The 18096-nt window shown below is 42.2% G+C and overlaps 1 protein-coding gene across 2 annotated transcripts in view; it reads right to left on the bottom strand.

Moving 5' to 3' along the window:
• The window catches only part of PEAR1 (platelet endothelial aggregation receptor 1), a 273016-nt gene that overhangs the window by 57519 nt on the left and 197401 nt on the right, over nt 1-18096 (bottom strand). For both annotated transcript variants that reach the window (XM_069217862.1, XM_069217863.1), the window contains exon 9: nt 16244-16456. In XM_069217862.1, coding sequence (XP_069073963.1) covers nt 16244-16456 — 213 coding nt within the window. The remainder of the gene's footprint in view (nt 1-16243; nt 16457-18096) is intronic.

Here is an 18096-nt window from a genome sequence, read left to right as displayed (position 1 = left end):
TATCACATCCAGATGCAAGAGTATGAGGCAGTTCAGAAGATGCTTACTATACTAAATGGTTTGACTTTCTTTTGAAGAGAGAGCTGGGTCCTGGCCGTCTTTGGCGTTTTTTTGGCATTGTGTACTTTGATGTTAAAGAAGGTGGGTCCAGGGTGATTCCACGTGACTAGTCATTTGGAGAATTGTGGGATTTGAACTCACAAAGGTTCATGTAATTGAGCCAGGTATGTACTGTATCTTGTTTATTGTTCTTGGTAAATAACAGGAATTCTGTCTTTGTTGGTTTGAGCATCAGTTTGCTGCTTGACATCCACTTCTGGATGATGGACACGCATTGCTTCAGTTTTTAAATGGCTGAAGCAGAGACTTTCAAGGAGAGTTTTGTATCATCAATATATTGGTGACCCTTGATGCTGTATTCTGTGTGATAATCAGTGCATTTCTGGCCGAATAACACTGCTGGCCCGCTTCTCACTGGGTTGCGGGAGACTCTCCCATCATCCTCCAATGGCATTCCCCTTACCAGCAGTGACGGGGTGCACTAATCCATTGAACTTGAGCTAAAGAAGTTGTACCGAGGACATTGTTAGCTCTACTAAGCTCACCCGAGTAGCTGGCTGCTCTTAAGTCATTTATTTGTTTTAGTGCAGTTCTGCTAATCTATCATTATTCTTCCCAACACCACCAGCTTCTGTGTCCATTTACACTGATGTACTGGTGGGAATTGCAGAGACAATGGGACACTAAATAGAGTCTGTCCCTTTGTCCACCCTGTACTCACCTGCCTACTCCAAGATGCCCTGGCTATCAGCACACGCTCCCGAGTCAGAGGTGTGATCCAGTCCAGATTAAGGTGGGTTGGAATGTCTCTGAGTACATTTCCCAAGCTGAACTCATGCAATTCTAATGGGAAAGATGCTCATATCACTTACACAAAAATATAACAACACGGATTGGCAACATCAATAGGTACAGCTAAAATGCAAGTCAAACCTACTACTTTTGTCGGTGTTTGTCCTAAATATTTACAACAAACATTGATCCAGTACTAAGACTCGTGCAGAGGTACTGCTAATTGGGAAGCTGTAACCACAGGGACCTGTTACTATCTGCAACAAGAATTCTAGCATGGCTTGAAAGCGCTATATAAAGACTTTACAACACTTAAATTATAAATAAGTATACAAAATAAATAGATTCTTAATTCACGATAACGTGAAACAATCGTGAAGCTGGGGTTTTTACTTAAAACATGAATAAGAACTTTAGAATGAAGAGGGGTTGGCGGGGTTTACTATTTTTCACAACAAAGCGTACATTGACCTATGATGTGTGAACTGGTGAATGTCTGAGCAAATACTGAACAATTGGGATTCAGTGATGAATTTTATGGTGCCTTTGTTAGTTACAGTGAAGAAGCTGAGCTTTTAAACACTGGAACGCAGATATTGTTCTTGCTAAAGAAAAGGGAAAAGGCTGGTAGTTGTTTGTACTTCCTGAGGCGTTGGCTATCTATTGGAGAGGGGTGACGAGAGTTTGAAAATGCACTTATCACCCTGTAAAATCATCCTGATTAGTGAGTCACATGTTAGTGACTTCCTCCACGGGAGCAAGTCTTTTACCCTTGGCCACAAAAATTGTCAAGTGTTGCTGACTTCCTTCCTTAAGTCAACTCCCTCTTTCCTTGAACTCTATTAAATTACTGGTGATGAATTAATTATTCCTCGAGATTGCAGTCAGTCTTTCGCAAGACACGTGCTGTACCTTACTAATGCTGCAGATTTGGGTGGTGTTTGGGAGGATTCAGGACCTGGTTTCTTACTAGTAATCTTCCTTACGGCGAATCCTAGACCTCCTTGTCACAGTCTTAAGTTCCCACCACCAAAAATAAGGCCCAGATTTACTAACATTTTGTGCCATGGTTGCATCACTTTTTTGACAGTCTGATGCAAAATGTATTTCGGGATATATTAAGCTTTGTGAAGCCTGATTCGCATGGCTTTACGTGGCTTAGTAAAAATAACTTATGCAAGGCAGCACATATCACTGCCTTGTGCCTTGCATCTGGAAGGCGTTCCATGGATGGAGCATTGGCGTTCTTGTGCATCTTCCCATGGATTTTGATGCAAAACCAGGTCTACTAGGTCTTTAAACTTGGATTTGCGCCAAAATAATGCACTTAACCACCTATGGCATAACAAAGAGAAATACCTGGGAATACGCCTGCATGAAGTTTTGTGCAACAAGATATCCCTTCCTACACATAAACTATTCTGACCACAATGCAGGCACTATAGAACAGGCCTATCTTTTCTCCGCCACGACTGCATAGTCTGCGCAGCTCTAAGCGTACTATTAATTTGTAGTTTGTGAACAGCAAAAAAGTTTAAACTTACACAAAAGGGTAAATTTAACTTTGTGAATCAAGCCAGATGTTTTTGTCTAATATATGATTAAATGATTGTTACCATTGTCCCTAAACAAGTGTTATGTTGGGTAATCACATTGATAGCCTCACACTCAGTGTGCAGGTATTGTGATTAGGGATCATTATGAGTGGACATTTAATACGAGAACTTATGATAATTGTAATTCTGTTGTGAGACCAACAAAGAGGATTGGTTGGAAGTTGATGGCTGAATGACTGTTTGAACGCTTATCTGCACATCACCTCTCGCGAACAGAGAATTGTTCATCTCTCCATCAACAACCAATGCAGTCACTATTCTCTACGGAACTAAAACCGTAATTCAGAGTCTGGCGGACTGGTTACTCTATGACAAATGTGATGAATATCCTGTCTGCCGTTTTACAATTTCCATAGGATATTATGCAATGTTAATACGGCGGACGGGATATCTGTCACGTTTGCGATGGAGTAACCCCATCTGCCAAAGTCTAAATCAAGCCCTAAAGCTTGTCATTCTTCAGAAAATATGTACTTTATGGCCAATTACAAGGCTTTCTTTTTTTAATAAATAAGTTAAATTCACCCCGAAACCTTCCTATGAAATATCAACTCTTTATTTTTGGTAAATAAACTAGTTCCCCAAACAAAGGCTTGCTGCTCTCAGAAAATACACACTCATGTTCCAAATATCAGATTTTCATTGTTGTTAAATAAAAATATCCGCTCAATGCTTTGACATGTCATTAAAGTGCACACACTTTCCTGACTATACTGGTAGTTAACTTTTTGGCAAATCACTAATTTTTTCCTGATCCAAAAGTTTGCCATTTTCTGAGAAATCGTAAATGTGTCCAAATACTGCTGATTCATTTTGAGGAAATGTACTCATTTTGCCCAGAGACATCAGCTTAATTCTTCTTCAAAACATAATATTTCTCCGTGTGACAGTTTACTATTTTCAGCAAGTATCGCCTTTGCTATTGCCCCAGGGGTTACACTGAATTCCAATGTAGAGCCTCATTTTGTTATGTTTTGTCGTATTATATTACGGTGTGTTATGTTATCTACTGCTCAGACGGCCGTATGTTAGCTTATATGCACACAAGAACAAGTCACGTGCCAGGGATGGCCACATCATTTCAAAGTGGGTCAAGCAATACTCGGAATATGCCACGCTGGCACCTGTATGCCAGTGACAGCCACCAAATGCCAGAGACGCATGGCAAGAAAAGGTCCTTGTTGTAGTGTGGGTCAGGTAGGGCCACCATATGTCAGGAAGGGTCACCAGATGTCAGAAATAAATGTCTGCAGGATTGCCCATCACATGGTTGCCACCTTATGCCAAGAGGTTCACTGGACATATACCAGAGATGGGACTCGATGCCAGTGTGTGTGGTGGAGCTTGCCCTTCCTTTTCTATGCCCGATGGAATCCCGTATTGGTGTGCCTGCTTGGCCTATGTGGTGAAAGCTTAGATGCTGTCGTGATGTGAGGGATGCCTGCCACCGGGAGGCTGCGGGAACTGTACTTGTGTCTCTGCGTGCGCGTGTGTAAAAGTTGCTCGCGCTGCTGCCGTCGAGACTGTGCTGGGCTTTTGTGTAAAGAAACCTTTCACTTCCACTGCCCAGATAGTGCGTGCGTGTGTGAAGGACGTTTACATGGCTTCTGCCACTGTCACGCCCAGAAAAGCACTTATCGACTGGAAAACAGGTGCCATAAGAGCACAGTTTGATTTTGAACAGAAGGGCCGGATGTACAACCTCCGTCTGCAGGAGTGGGGTCGGACAGCAGAGTCAGGAGAGACGCCACTGACAACCTTCAGGAATTCAGAGCATGTGGAGTGGGGTAGCGGGTTCACCATACAATAACAATACATTCCTACCCGAGATTAGGAGGATAGCGTGGTTGGTTAACTCGCCTGTTTAGAGCCTTGCAGTTCAGGGACGCCAGTCTCGCCACACCCGTTTCATCTTTAATCCTTCCGATGTCGATAATATGCGGGCTTCATATTGTTTCATAAGACTCATAGAATTGAACCCCCAAGACACTGCCCGGGCTGTGTGCAATGATACAGGGCTGCGGTGCAATACTAAAGAATATGCTGTGTGTGCCCGCATTGTAATATGAGTGTGCACCCGTGTTGAGTGCACAGTGTAGTCACGCAGTGAAGAGCACAGAGCCAATTCTAGGTGGTGGCGCTGTGTGGCGTTGCCGCAAGACTGACGGAACAGCTGGATGAATGACTATGTAATCCAGCTGTCTCTAGAAATTACAATCACAGACAAATGGAGGGTGCAGATAAATTAATGCCTTGCTGTGAATTAAGGCCCAGGTGTTTGAATATTTACACTTATACAGCGCTCCACGCACACACACTCTTCTAGGCACTTCATTCCTCCGGCTTCCCCTTTGTGAATGTTTGTAAAACATTTTTTTAAGAGCAGGCAATAGTCCGGAAGTGGTCCCACGGCCACTGCCTACTTTTAAATAATGAGAAGAAAACCTTTCATTTTTTTTCCAAACGCATCCCGTTTTCCTTTAAGAAAAAAGGGCTGCATTAAAAAAAAGATTGCTTTATTGAAAAGAAGTCATGATGATCTGCGGACCCCAGCAAGCCACCAAATCCTGTGATTTTTGAGATTCCCAATGGGTCGCAAACCAAGACCTACCTCATTAAATTGTATGAGGTAGGTCTCATTGCGAACCACTAGGAATAGCACATTGTGTTAAACACACATTTGTACATGGGTCTTTACAATTCCCAAATAGCGAATGGCAAAAATGTGCTATTTGGTAATCGTAAATACTTACCTTTGTACATGTGGCCCTTAATTCCCAGGGCCTTAGCAATGAATTTATGACTGATAATACTGACATTTATACATCAATTTCCTTGGATGCTGTTGACCGTGTCCTACACTCAAAGGGAACCAGCTGGTATGGATGAGCACATGAAAATCCTAAATAACACGTTTTCTGCATTTATGTGTGGACTGTTTACCACCACCTTTCTGCCAATGGTAACATGCATTACTGCCTCATCTTCGTCCACCTCCTCCCAGACCTAAATAGTGAGGCAACTCCACCTCTGACTGAGGTGTATCCCATACCCTGGGTCTGCATACAGACTCTTCTATCTCTGCGAGTAGTGCAAATATCACCCTCCCCTTCCACATGTCCTGTGTTTTCTCTGTCCTTAGGACAAGAGGTAAGCCACATTTGTTTTAAATGCAACAGTGTTATGTTCCTTACTTGTTGGTTCTTTGACGTGGGGTGCAAGGACCTGTTTTTTGCACGTTCTCTTGTGGGCTCCCTGTCCATGTGCCGGCTGGGATGGAGAGCGGCTCTGGAGCCGGGGCTGAAGGGTGGCAGCGTCGCATGGTATCTCTGTCCGCTGTCGGTGCACCTTAGGCATGTATCTGGCTCCAACAGTCTGCGCATTTGTTGGGGGCCGAAATCATGCGAGAACAAGATTCATTAGCTCGGCAACAGTATATAAACAGGAAGGACCAGTCCTAGCGTGTTCCTTCTCTGTTTTCCGATATGGAGAGCAAAACGGTGGCTCGTAAGGAGCATATTTTTAGCAGATCGTGGAATAACCTGAGGAGGAGCAGAAAGTTCTGCAGTTATCTCTTGCTGAGCTTCATGCCTTAATTAAGGAGGCTTTTGTTTCCGCTTTGGCTGATCCATTAACCAAGAAGCAAAAACAGGACATGAGGATGATCAAAGAGACAAATGTATTCAAGGCCCACGGCTGAAAGATCCCTTAAAACATATTTGGGAGACTTTGGGCTTTGAGGAGACACCCTAGATAAGAGGATGGGTTCTATGCCCAAAACAGTGACATAGAAGCGGATGCGTTACCCCTGCACGATGTCATTAAACAATGTTCCATTAAGAATGGAAGGATCCAGACAAACAATCCATTCCACGTTTTTCCAACAAAAGATACTTTATAAGAGAATAACAGTTTTCTCAAACACCAAAGTGAATACTAAGTTCGTATCTATGGCCTCTATGTCAAGTTTGGCATCCGAAGATGCTATATTTTCTGAGGTGGTAAATAAAAAGGTAGAAGTATCCTTACAGAGATCATACACTGCCCCAACTTTCTCTATCAGGGCTAACACATATGTAGCCTATGTCACTCAGATATTGCTTAAGGACTTCCAAATATTGTATGCCACTGTTCAAAATAACGAAGTTCCTACTGTTCTGTTAACTAACATGGAACTCCTTGCCCAGTTCCTCTTGGATACCACATTTGATAGTTCCTGGGCTTCTTCATCATCTGTTAAGGCCGCAATAGGAGGCAAGAGATTCTTATGGATGAGGTCATGGAAACTCAAGTCCAGTCAGAGATCCTTGATCCAAAAGCTTCTTTTTATGGGACAAAATTTGTTTGGTCTGGAACTATACCGGAAGATTCGGAAAGCAAGCTGCAGAGGAGAAGAATATTCTTAAATCTTTTCAATTTGCAGCAGGGAAGAAGTCCTTTCTTACAAATAAATCATTTCAACTGGTGCAGTCAGACGTCCCTTTTGAGGACGGGCCTGTGGTCTGGGGAGCATGTAGCATCAAAGGGCGACCAACCAGTCAGGATAGTCAAGTATAGTCAGAAAAATGACTATCTGGAAGTTGGGGCAAGGGTAGGTCAGTTCTGTCCTCAGTGAGAGCAATACATTACGGGCAGGTGGGTCCTGGAGATCATCAAATGTGTTCATCAAATCTCTTTTCTCAATGCGCCACCTGGAGACCGATTTCTTCCTACCACCTTGTCAAAAGACAATCTTTGACAACAGGCAATCATACAAGGTATCCAAGTCTTAGTAGATAAAGAAGCAGTTATTCCAGTTTCATTAGATCAGAGAGGAAGAGGCTTTTATTCAAATTTTATTCTTGGGTACCCAGGCCAAGGGAAGATTGTGTTGCGTGTTGAACCTCAAAGTACTCAACAAGTATGTTGTGGTGGAACATTTCCAAATTATTTCAATTGAGTCCATAATTCTGTTATTGGCAAAGGGCGACTTCCTGATCACTATGGTCTTACAGGACACCTAATTTCACATCCCAGTTCATCCAGCCAGTTAAATACCCCATCACTTTGTTGTTGATGGGCAACATTTTTAGTTCCAAGCCTTGCTTTTTAGCCTTGCTTTTTGGTTTGTGGGCATCTTCCAGGGTGTTTACAAAGGTACTTGTGTATGTTGTATCCGTTTAGCATATACAGACCATTTCTATATTTACATACGTTGTTGACTGGTTATTATCTGCTTATTCTTTTTTGAAGGCTCGGGAGCATATGCAGCTCGTGATTGTGACACTCCAGAGACTGGGTTTCATTATTAATTTTCCAAAGGCTCAGCTGCATCCATCACAAGACAGGCTGTTCATTGGAGCCCAGTTCAATACCCTCTTGGGGCGAGTGTTTATTCCCAGCTCAAGGATTGCTGTACTCCAAGATGCGATCGACCATCTCAAACAGCAAACCACTCTGTCGGCAAGAGCATGGCTCAAAGTGCAAGGATTAATGGTAGCCACAACAAAGGTTATCAAAGGGCGTTTCTTTGTACCCCCACCCCCAACACAAGTCACCATGAATGCCAGTCTTTGGGGGTAGGGAGCAGCCCTGGGAGATTCAGAAAGGAAAGGGCCCAGGTCATCATGGCAATCCACACTAGTCTTCCAGTTGGAGGGAGCTAATAGCAGTGCGGCAGGCCCTTCAAGCATTTGGTCCACAGCTGGAAGGCATGAATGTGGTTGTGAGGATGAACCAACCAGGTGACAAGGGTCTACTTGAAACGTCAAGAGGGTACAAAAAGTTGGAAACCGAATCTGGTTGCAAATACATTTTTTTCCTGGGCAGAGAATCACCTTCTAGCCTTATCAGCTGTGTATCTCCAGGCAGTTCTGAATTTTGAGGGCAGACAGTCTCAGTTGGAAATTCCACTCTTCCATCACATATCACCTATCAGTGAGTGAGCTCAATTGGGTGTATGTACTGTTTGGGAATCCCTGGATCGACCTGTTTGCGTTGCCTCAGAATGCGCTGCTTCACAGCTTCTGTCCAGAAACGTGGTGTCTCCAGGCTTCTGTGATCAATGCATTTTTGATCCCTTGTTCTCTAGGGAGAGCCGATAAGTTTCCTCATATTCTCCTCCTCTCGAGGGTGATGCAGAATATTTGGGAGGAAAGGCGCACTGTGACCATTGTAAACCCTCTGTGGCCACGGCAGCCGTGGTTCCCATTCTTGATGAGTCTCTCCAAAGGGGAATACGTTCAGCTACCACTTCAACCTCCAGTGTTTCAGTTTCCTGCACTTCCAGCTGGCCAATTACAACATCTCAAATTGATGGCTTGAAATTTGAAAGGGTAGGATTGGAGCAGCTTGGTATCACCATGTTGGTTGCCCAGGATATTCAATCATCATGTAAACCATCTACATTAGCCTTATACAAGAGGCACTGGCGTTCTTTCCTTCAGTGGTGTGCTTAAAGGCATTTTGATCCAGTAGCCATTGACCCCTGGAATTTCTGAGGAATGTTTTTTAAAAGGGTCTGTCCCCGTCCACCTTTTCTTCCCAATGGAGGGCCATCAGGAATTTTTAGATGAATTCCTCTCACATTTCCCCATGGTTTCCAGATTGCTGCAGGTGTTCAATCCTTTCTTCTGATCTCACAATTGTTTTCAGAGATTTGCAGTTAGAACCTATATAGCATCTAAAATCATCAGATCTTTCTGGTTGTCCACCAAGATGGCCTATGTGGTTGCCATTACGTCTGGTAAGAAATTAGGGGAAATGGGTGCCTTAATGGCTCATTTTCAGTATCTACAGTTCTTAATAGAGTGGTACTGTGGTTAGATCCCAAATTCATTCCCAAGATCCATTCATCCTTTCATCTGGCACAAGGGGTGGTCCTTTCTGTTTTCCCTTTTGATTCAGATAGTGAGGTTCCTTCTTCTTTGGATGTTAAAAGAGTTTTGACTTATTTATTTAGAAATGACAAAAGAGTTTAGGTCGTCCAAATCCCTCTTTGTGTCATATGGGTCAGCCAAAAAGGGTAACAAAATACCAACTCTGACACTCAGCACATGGGTTCGCCAAGTTATATCCCAGCTTATAAGCCTCTGACGGAAAACATTCCATTGAATGTCCGGGGACGGTCAGGGGAATGTCTGTACATGAGATATGTTGTGCTGCCACTTGGTCCTCCCATCAAACTTTTGTTGAATACTACAGGTTCAATCTGTTCGACTCAGTAGATTCTTTTGGTGCATCTGCTTTTGAAGACAGGAGTGATGTAATTGTTGTTCAAATAAAATGTGGCTTAAGCATCAGTTGTCAATGGTGCTTGTTTTGGTAGCTTGGAATATCCTCACTCTTTAGGTCTTGGATGAGGAGGACGAAGTTGAAGGGGTAATAACTCTACTACTTACCTCTAATCTTTATTACCCCAATTCACAGTCCTCCTCATCCCAGACTGCAACCTTCCCCCTTCCATCCAGTTATGCACCTCTAATCAAGTGTGACTTGGTATTGTTAGACCGGTGGACGGGAGCTATTTATACAAGTCCTAGAAATAGAAGGCAGAGTCACCTCACTGACTAGGTCTGGGATGAGGAGGACTACCAATCGGGGTAATTAAGATTACCGGTAAGTAACAGAGTCATTCTTTTCTGTGATGTAAAGAGGTAAAGAATTAAATTTGAATGAATATGAGTTTCGTACATTTAGCACATTTTTGACCTGCACTAAAGTGACAGAACTGGTGTTACAGTGTGTACATGTGTATGTTGGGGCCGGGGAGGCAACCAATGGTTGACACTGCACATGGTCTCATTCACAGCCAGCACAAAACACTGGAAACCAATAGCTACATTTGCTGATGGTGAATTCACAAATTGTAAAATGTATTCACTTCACATAACATCTATTTATAGAGTGCACTCTTGACCGGAATGAGGTCTCCTAGTGCCATTGCACATGAAGATAAACATTTGATTTCAAGCTGAAGGTACAGGACACAGTGCTTGATGGTTACAGGACATAGTGCATACGTAGATAAGGAAATGCTGGGCTTTCTGTAGAACCCAACCACAGGTTACTTTAGTAACTTATGCATTGACCTCCCCATACAGTGGAAGTGTATTGGTTACATTCCAATGGCTTTTGGGGTGGGTCTGTGGTTTCTGTTGCTAGGGTGAGGAAGTTTCTAGACAGAGCCTTTTTTTGTGGGTCTGATTACTATGACATGAAGAGTGAATAACATCCCAGATGGAAGATCTCACACCTCTTTGTGTCTATGTTGTAAGTGCAACAGATTGGAGACAGCTTCAGTATTACCTGCCCTGAGAAGTATTCAATTTAGCAAACTGACTAAAACAGACTATTTTCTCCTTGATCATACCCTAATCAAGTCATAGAAAGGGGAGGGCCATCCCTAGCAAAACATATTTAAAATACAACATTCCTGTTTTCCTTCATCTGGATTTTATAGGAAAATAAAACCATATTTATATTTGAATTCTATTTACCCCAAGGGTGATGGTGGCGTGTGGGCATGCTTGTTTTCTAAAGGCCTACAGTGGTGTTGAAACATATGCAAATAATGTTTCTTTCTGTAACTGTGCATGCTATCCCAAATGCCTCCACAATAGTCCTAAAAATCCTGCATAAAAACTGACCTTGACAATCTTCCCATTGTCGACTCTCCTTTTTCATTCAACTGACTCGCCCCTCCCTTTTTATCCTCTGCATGCTTCCTCTCTGAACACAAACTACTCTAAGTCATGTGCACATTTCTTTAATCCAGACTATTGTAATTATATCTCTGCAAATTTCCCACAATCCAAACCCCTATAATCTAACAATACATATTCTCCTGTTACTCATCTATTAATACCGCCAACCAATGCATAAATTCACATACTCCCCTCACACTAAATATCACAGATAATTCCGATTAATGTAATCTACCTCATAGAAACTAGAGTAAATTCATGCTTTTAAGAGCGCAAGACTATTCCCAATAACCAACAATAACCAAACCTCCCTTCCCCCCAAAAAGTACCATCCCTGGGTTCCAGAGTAGCATGCTGCCCAGTTTCAACTCCTCGTCGGAGTAGAACGTGCTATGTAAGTGCAATTATAATACAATACAAAACAATATGTAATTCACACTAATACTGTCACACTCAGCAGTTGGGCAGTCAACTGTAGTCCATTTAAGCTGCATACACTGTCAAGGCACTGGCCAGCATACCTCAACAAACGCATCTGCTTTCACAAAATTTTCAGATACTTCCGCTTGTCTGGACTCTCACTTACACAAATTCCATGCATACAGAAAACCAGATCTAGTGGTTTAGCTTTCTCCTTCATTGCTCCTAAAGTGTGGAATGACATGCTGCTACACATGAGAGCCTCTTCCTCACTTCTTGAATTCCACAAGAAGCTGAAGACCTGGCTTTTCAAGTAATCCCAGTAGGCCCTGGTAATGGCTAGATTCACACCTGTTTAGCACAAGAATACACTACAAATCTGCATAACATAACACAAGACAACACAAAATATTTACTGCTTGACACTCTTGCACTCACATAATACAGAACCTCTAAGGGTTCTGCCATCACCCAGCAGTGAAGCAGTCCACAGCAAATAAACCAGCCTTTACGTAACCAACAGGCATGAAATAACAGATGGGATGTTCCAAGTCTGCCTCATGGACACTGCTGCCTCCTGGCCAACAGAAGATTTTACTTTGGCCCACTTTTGCTGGTCTCAACAAGCTACAAACTATGACCACTTCTGGACGTCTCAAAATGACAATCAGATTTTAACAAAGTCCATCCCAGGAGATCTTGTCTCTATTTCTCCTTTTAACCAATGCCTGCTCAAACAAAATGTCCTAGAATAGAAACCCCAGTGCAGTAACCAGCTATGTGGGCTATGAAAAAAGAAATACCATAAAAGGACCTGGAAAGCTGCTCAAAGTTGGCAGCTTACTAACAACGATAAACTGTGAACATGTCTTCTTCATCCATCAATCTGCCAAGCGCTGAGTTCCATAACATGATAATCGCACCACAGTGGTCATCATGGATGGCATGGAAACAGTTCCCACAAAGGATTAAAACAAAACACAACACTTTTAACCACATGCCCTACATGGTGTAGTGTGCTACATGTATGCGCAAGCCCTTTAGCTCCCCACATAGGGATAATGAGCACTGTATAAATGTTGCAATAAAATCAGATGTGTAGCTTAGTCACTGAGATTGAAGGGTGTGAATCTCAAATTTCAAAACTAAAAAACACAGTGAACTGAACAGTGTGCAAAAAACAGTGGGTTGGAATTCTACCTGGAGCAATTGCTGTTGGTTAGGCTATTTGCATGCATTCGTCTCATCAATTTTGGGGTGTTTGATTGCCAGTAGTAAGCCTGGAATCTTTATGCTGGTGCAGCTTTCCACGCCTATTACTGCTAATGTTTGTGAATTCCAAAAAGACAAACATTTACAACCATTCAAGTTGTAAGTCTGTGGGTGTAGATTTACTACTTTTTTGGTGAACCAGCCACCTTATATATTTAAGACCCAGATCCAAAAAATGTACAAGTCAAAAATTCTTAGTGAAATGAGAACAATGTGAAAAACCGACACAGACATAGCAGACCTGACTCAGGGCCTGCAGACCCTACTCTCAAATTAGGAATGGACTTAAGGAGTGTCACACCCCAAACACCAGAGCAGAAGCTACGCCCCTGCCTGTTTCACCTGAGTCTGGCAGCTCTCCCTGGGGACACATGACTATGGTCATGTACAACACAACGGCCTGGTGTCCCTGCCCAGGGATCACTTATTTTAAATGTATTTTCTCTGCACGCACTCTTCTTCATCTCTGCTACATGTGGCCTTGATGGTAGAGCTGTTGAATTGGTGCATGGGGGCAGACTTCCATGTTTCTAGTCCAACTTTTTAAATCATTTTATAAGGTGATTGATTGACCCATGGACAAAGACTGAATCGCAAATAGAGGAGGACATGCAGGAAATGTAACAGGGCAAGCAGAGCCAGAGCTGACCCAGAGCTAAACTGTGAGTCTGGTTTGGCTCTAAGAATCTGTGCACGAGCTGAGCCATGAACACATCTGGCATGTCAATTGTGCAAAAAATATAATGTAAACTATCATACAATCTCTTAAAAATTCAAAAAAGTGGATTTCTTTAACATGTGGAACTGTTTCATCTTAGTACATCAGAGTATATCACTGCAGAGACAGACATTTATTAAAAATGATAGTTTTTAGGAAGATTCATGTCTCGGCCCCAAAAAGCAAGGTCATTAATGAACTAGGAGGCAAGTAAGTACTCGTGTATATCCAAAGCATGGACATTCTTGTAATGGATGGAGCAACAATATGGCCTATTCAATCAAATATAAGAGGAGCTTGCACAGCACACATCCTGAACTCAAATATTAGAAAGTATGTTCATATGTGATAATAATAAGAAGAATAAGGAGGCTTTGGGATCTAAAATATGTGCTGTGGATCACACAGTTTAAACAAGCAGGGAAGCTGTAAATTATTCCAGGTTATTTTTCCACCAGATGGGGGAGACACACACACACACACACACACACACACACACACACACACACACACTCACTCACTCACTCACTCACTCACTTATATATATATATATATATATATATATATATCAAAGATCACTGTTTTGCCTTTCATTCTTGGTTTGTGACCAGAAGAAACTACAAAGATATAAGAGACCTGACTCGGGGCCAGAGACCCAACTGCTAAGTCAAGAATGCATTTAGGTGGGGTGTGTCACACCCCAAACACTGCCCCCTAAGCTACTCCTCTGAATACAGTGCAATCAGATACCAGAGACTGCTAATATTTATGCAAACATTTTCACACATTTTTGCAAAAATATACACACAAGATAGACTATACGCACCTAATTGTGCCATGCTCTTCTTATCACACATTATTCAATTCCAATGCACCACGGCACTCCAGATTGCCACTCCCAGCACTCTCTGAAACTCTGGTTTGCTATTCCATCCTTGCAGCTGCAGGCTTAGAAAAGAAGGATGCAGTTGTGTCTAGTCTGGCATGCATACTGATGTCTGCTAATTTCTGAGACACACATTGAACACCAGGCCAGATTCCTCCTTGACCTGCGCCCCATTCCCTGTCCTTCATATTCAGGGGTTGAGTGAAATTAGAGGCCGGTTCTGAGAGGATCCTGGGCGCATTTCTCTGGCTCCTGCCATCAGACTTGGGTGATTATATATATTTCCCTAACCCTCTTACAATGCATATTAACTATGCAAATGTGATGTGACATATTCCCCCGACACCTTCATCATACATGCGCATTTCATTAGCTATTAATTCCACAATCCCACAGTTGCTGCCAGCACTCGGACAAGATGGACATGTGTGGAACAAACTACAGGCCCAGGACCTGTGCTGCACAGAGGCAGATAGTACCCCTATCACTTGAGTTCTGGCTTGGCGCCAGTATAAACAGCCACACAGAGGAGATGGCAATCTTATTCTCCATCCCACAAAGTTTGAGATTTTATTACTGCTCAATCACGTCAGTATGGAAGGAGCTGCTTAATCAGCAATAGATGCTGATCTAGCTTATGTTATGTTATTTACATTTGATATAATGCGAACAGCTCACTCCTAACGGAGTATCCCGGGCCTAGTGCCTAGGAGGCTGATAGCAGACACCCCTCTGAAGCGCTTTACTTTAACTTCACAGAGATCAGAACAAGTAAAATTTTCAAGGCGGTATTACAATGTTTAGACTATCATATGAGATTTTTTCCTCAAAAACATACCAGTCACACATATCTCCATATGTAATTGAAAACTCGTTAACATGGAGTATGTTTCCTCCTAATTTGTCTTTATATTTGTCCACTTAGTGTTGTACAATGCAATGCAGAGTTCCCTATCTCACTAGATTTGCACAATGTTGCCAATACTCTCGTCAGGCTGATTTTGGGAGAATAGAAATGGAAGTTTCCTAACCATAGCCCAGAATAAAGTAACTTTTCGAGAAGTGGGTTCGAGCATTTGGAGATGTGGGTGAGTGCTTGTTATAATGTGGCAAAATAGGATTAACACTTTAAGGATGCTGGAAGGTTCTCAACTCACTTGATTAAACACATCAAATGGCGACATTTTCTTGAGTGTGTCTTGATAATTTAATATCGTCTTCAAACAATACTGACTGCACGAAATAGACAACTACAATATCATGAGGGTAAATATGTATAGACAAGCGCAGACTTACAGTTCTTAACTTCTCATATACGCACCTTGACTATATATATCGTATAGGTAAACAAATGTGGCAATAAGACTAGTAAAGCTATACTTACATATTTACACTTACCTTGATGATACAGTGGGAGCCGATATTCTGCAATTAATATTGTTGCAGAAAATATTTTGTCACTCAATATTGTGACATATAGTCAGGCTACAGCTCTAAAGGATGCCCAGCCACTTGAGAACTTGTTGTTGACCCAGCATCTGAGAAAACCCGCCATTTGATGCAGATTTGTGGCTAGACGGTTAGCGCAGGCATAGCTGAGCCTAGAGTAAACTGTAGTACTCTGAGAGTGGTACAATGTGTGTTCACTAGAATCACCGGAGTAAAAACATGTCAAGGGTAAATAAAGTCCTCCATAGAGAACCTGCTGATCAAGTCACTTGTCATTTTCATGATTGCTAATTGTGTGTCCATTGAGCCCTTCAGCCATAGGTTCATAGGGTTAACACCTTCTTACCTCTGAGTGTGATGAAGATCACAAGTGCACTTCAGGTTACACTGCAGTCCATAAAGGCCATCGGGGCACATGCGTTCCTCACACCGGAACCCGTAGAAGCCAGCCTCGCACAGGCACGCACCATTAATGTGGAAGCAGCGTGCCCCGTTAACACAGTCACACTTCTCGCTGCAGTCTTGGCCATATTTTCCAATCGGGCACTCCTCCCGGCACCTACATGAGACAGAGACATGAAGGGATGAAAAAGCCACAAAAAAAGCTCTCTGACCATTGCCCTTATGGGCCACCCCTCATGCTGAGAACAATTCCAAGTTCATACTTGAAGGACTGTCAAAGCAGCAGTCATCACATTGAGGCATATTGCTCACATAAAGATGGACACCAGGTTGTATTGAGACTCAATTTATTAAATTAACCTTACAAACACCAAACCATGGCCAGGCGTCGTACAAGCTGAATAGCTCCTAACTTTTAAACTCATAACTATACCACGGAGACTGCTGCAAGAATTAAGCTGAGCCTGGAAAGTCTGTGGTATGTTATCTAGGTAACATTGCCTTTGTAAAACAAAAGGAATCTTAAATACTTTAAACAGAGCCGAGCGCTGTGGGCATTCATCATGGGGTGCAATAAAAGCATTTCAGCCCGTGGTAAAACGAGACTGTGGCACGCGGAAATATTAAGAATATAAATAATTTCTTCTCTTTAAAGAAGAATAAATGTGACAACTACTTAAGAGAAATAACTAAATATACATTAAGTAAAAAAATAAATACGTGAATAAAACAAGAACAAATCAACCCACTCCTAACCCAATCAAATGGAATAGCTGGGCAAACCTCAAACAAACTCCTTGAGTTTAATAGAAGGCTTCCTAAATCTGCCTCCAATCTTTATCCTTAAAGCCACAGGACTAGTTTCATTCTTTGCTCTAGTTTCATTCTTTGCTCTGTCACTGTCACTTGAGTTCCTCAGTTCCTCTGCTGCGCTTCCTTCCATTACTTCTTCTCCAAAAACACATTCTGACTGCGCAGTAGAAATTTCTTTAACCAGTGTTTTCCCCATCTTACCCAGGAATTTTATCACTTGTTTTATCAACCACTTCTTCTTCCCTTTTCTTTCTTCTGCACCACTTGTTTCACATTTAGCCACACACTTAACATTACAAACCCTAGGTTCCTGGGTTACTACACTCCATAGATTAACTTTGAAAACCTTTAATGGTCTACCACAGCGGTTCCCAACCTGTGGTTTGTGGACCCCAGGGGTCCACAACACATTCTTAGGGGTCTGCAGGCCTGGGCCGCCAGGAAGGCACTTCTCCAGGTGGGGCCTCTGACAGAAACTTGTGCGTGTTTTTATATTTATTATTTACTTTGTGCAGCACTTTTAAAATAACTGCAAAGTTCTTTTTACATCAAACAGCTTTTGGGGAAAAATAAAAGTGTCAAGATAACTCTAGTGATGAATGTACCTGCTGGAGAGAGATGAGAGTTTTGTATAGTGGGGGTTTTGACTCATCTAAGGTAGCACAGAAGGTTAATATGCCTGCTGTAAAGAACCTGTACCATGCACAGAACATTATTTTATGTGCATTAGAGAGTGGGTTACTGCTTTTGTTACAGAGATTGTTTTGTTACTGTGTAGTTCATAAGTTACAATCGTAATATAGCAAAGTGAGCTATGAACTGCCATAAAAGAGCTGCATGCAAACTGCATGGAACAAATTAGAAAGTTATGTTTTTTCCCAGTTTTTCATTTTCCTTACACTGCTAAAAAAAGTTTGCTTTTGTAGAGATACATTCTCATTATTGAAGTCAGTGCTAACTACTGTGTTATGTTCTGAATCCTGA

The sequence above is a fragment of the Pleurodeles waltl genome, chromosome 12 (assembly GCF_031143425.1).
Source record: "Pleurodeles waltl isolate 20211129_DDA chromosome 12, aPleWal1.hap1.20221129, whole genome shotgun sequence".
NCBI lineage: Eukaryota > Metazoa > Chordata > Amphibia > Caudata > Salamandridae > Pleurodeles > Pleurodeles waltl.
This window is presented reverse-complemented; position numbering and strand designations above follow the sequence as displayed.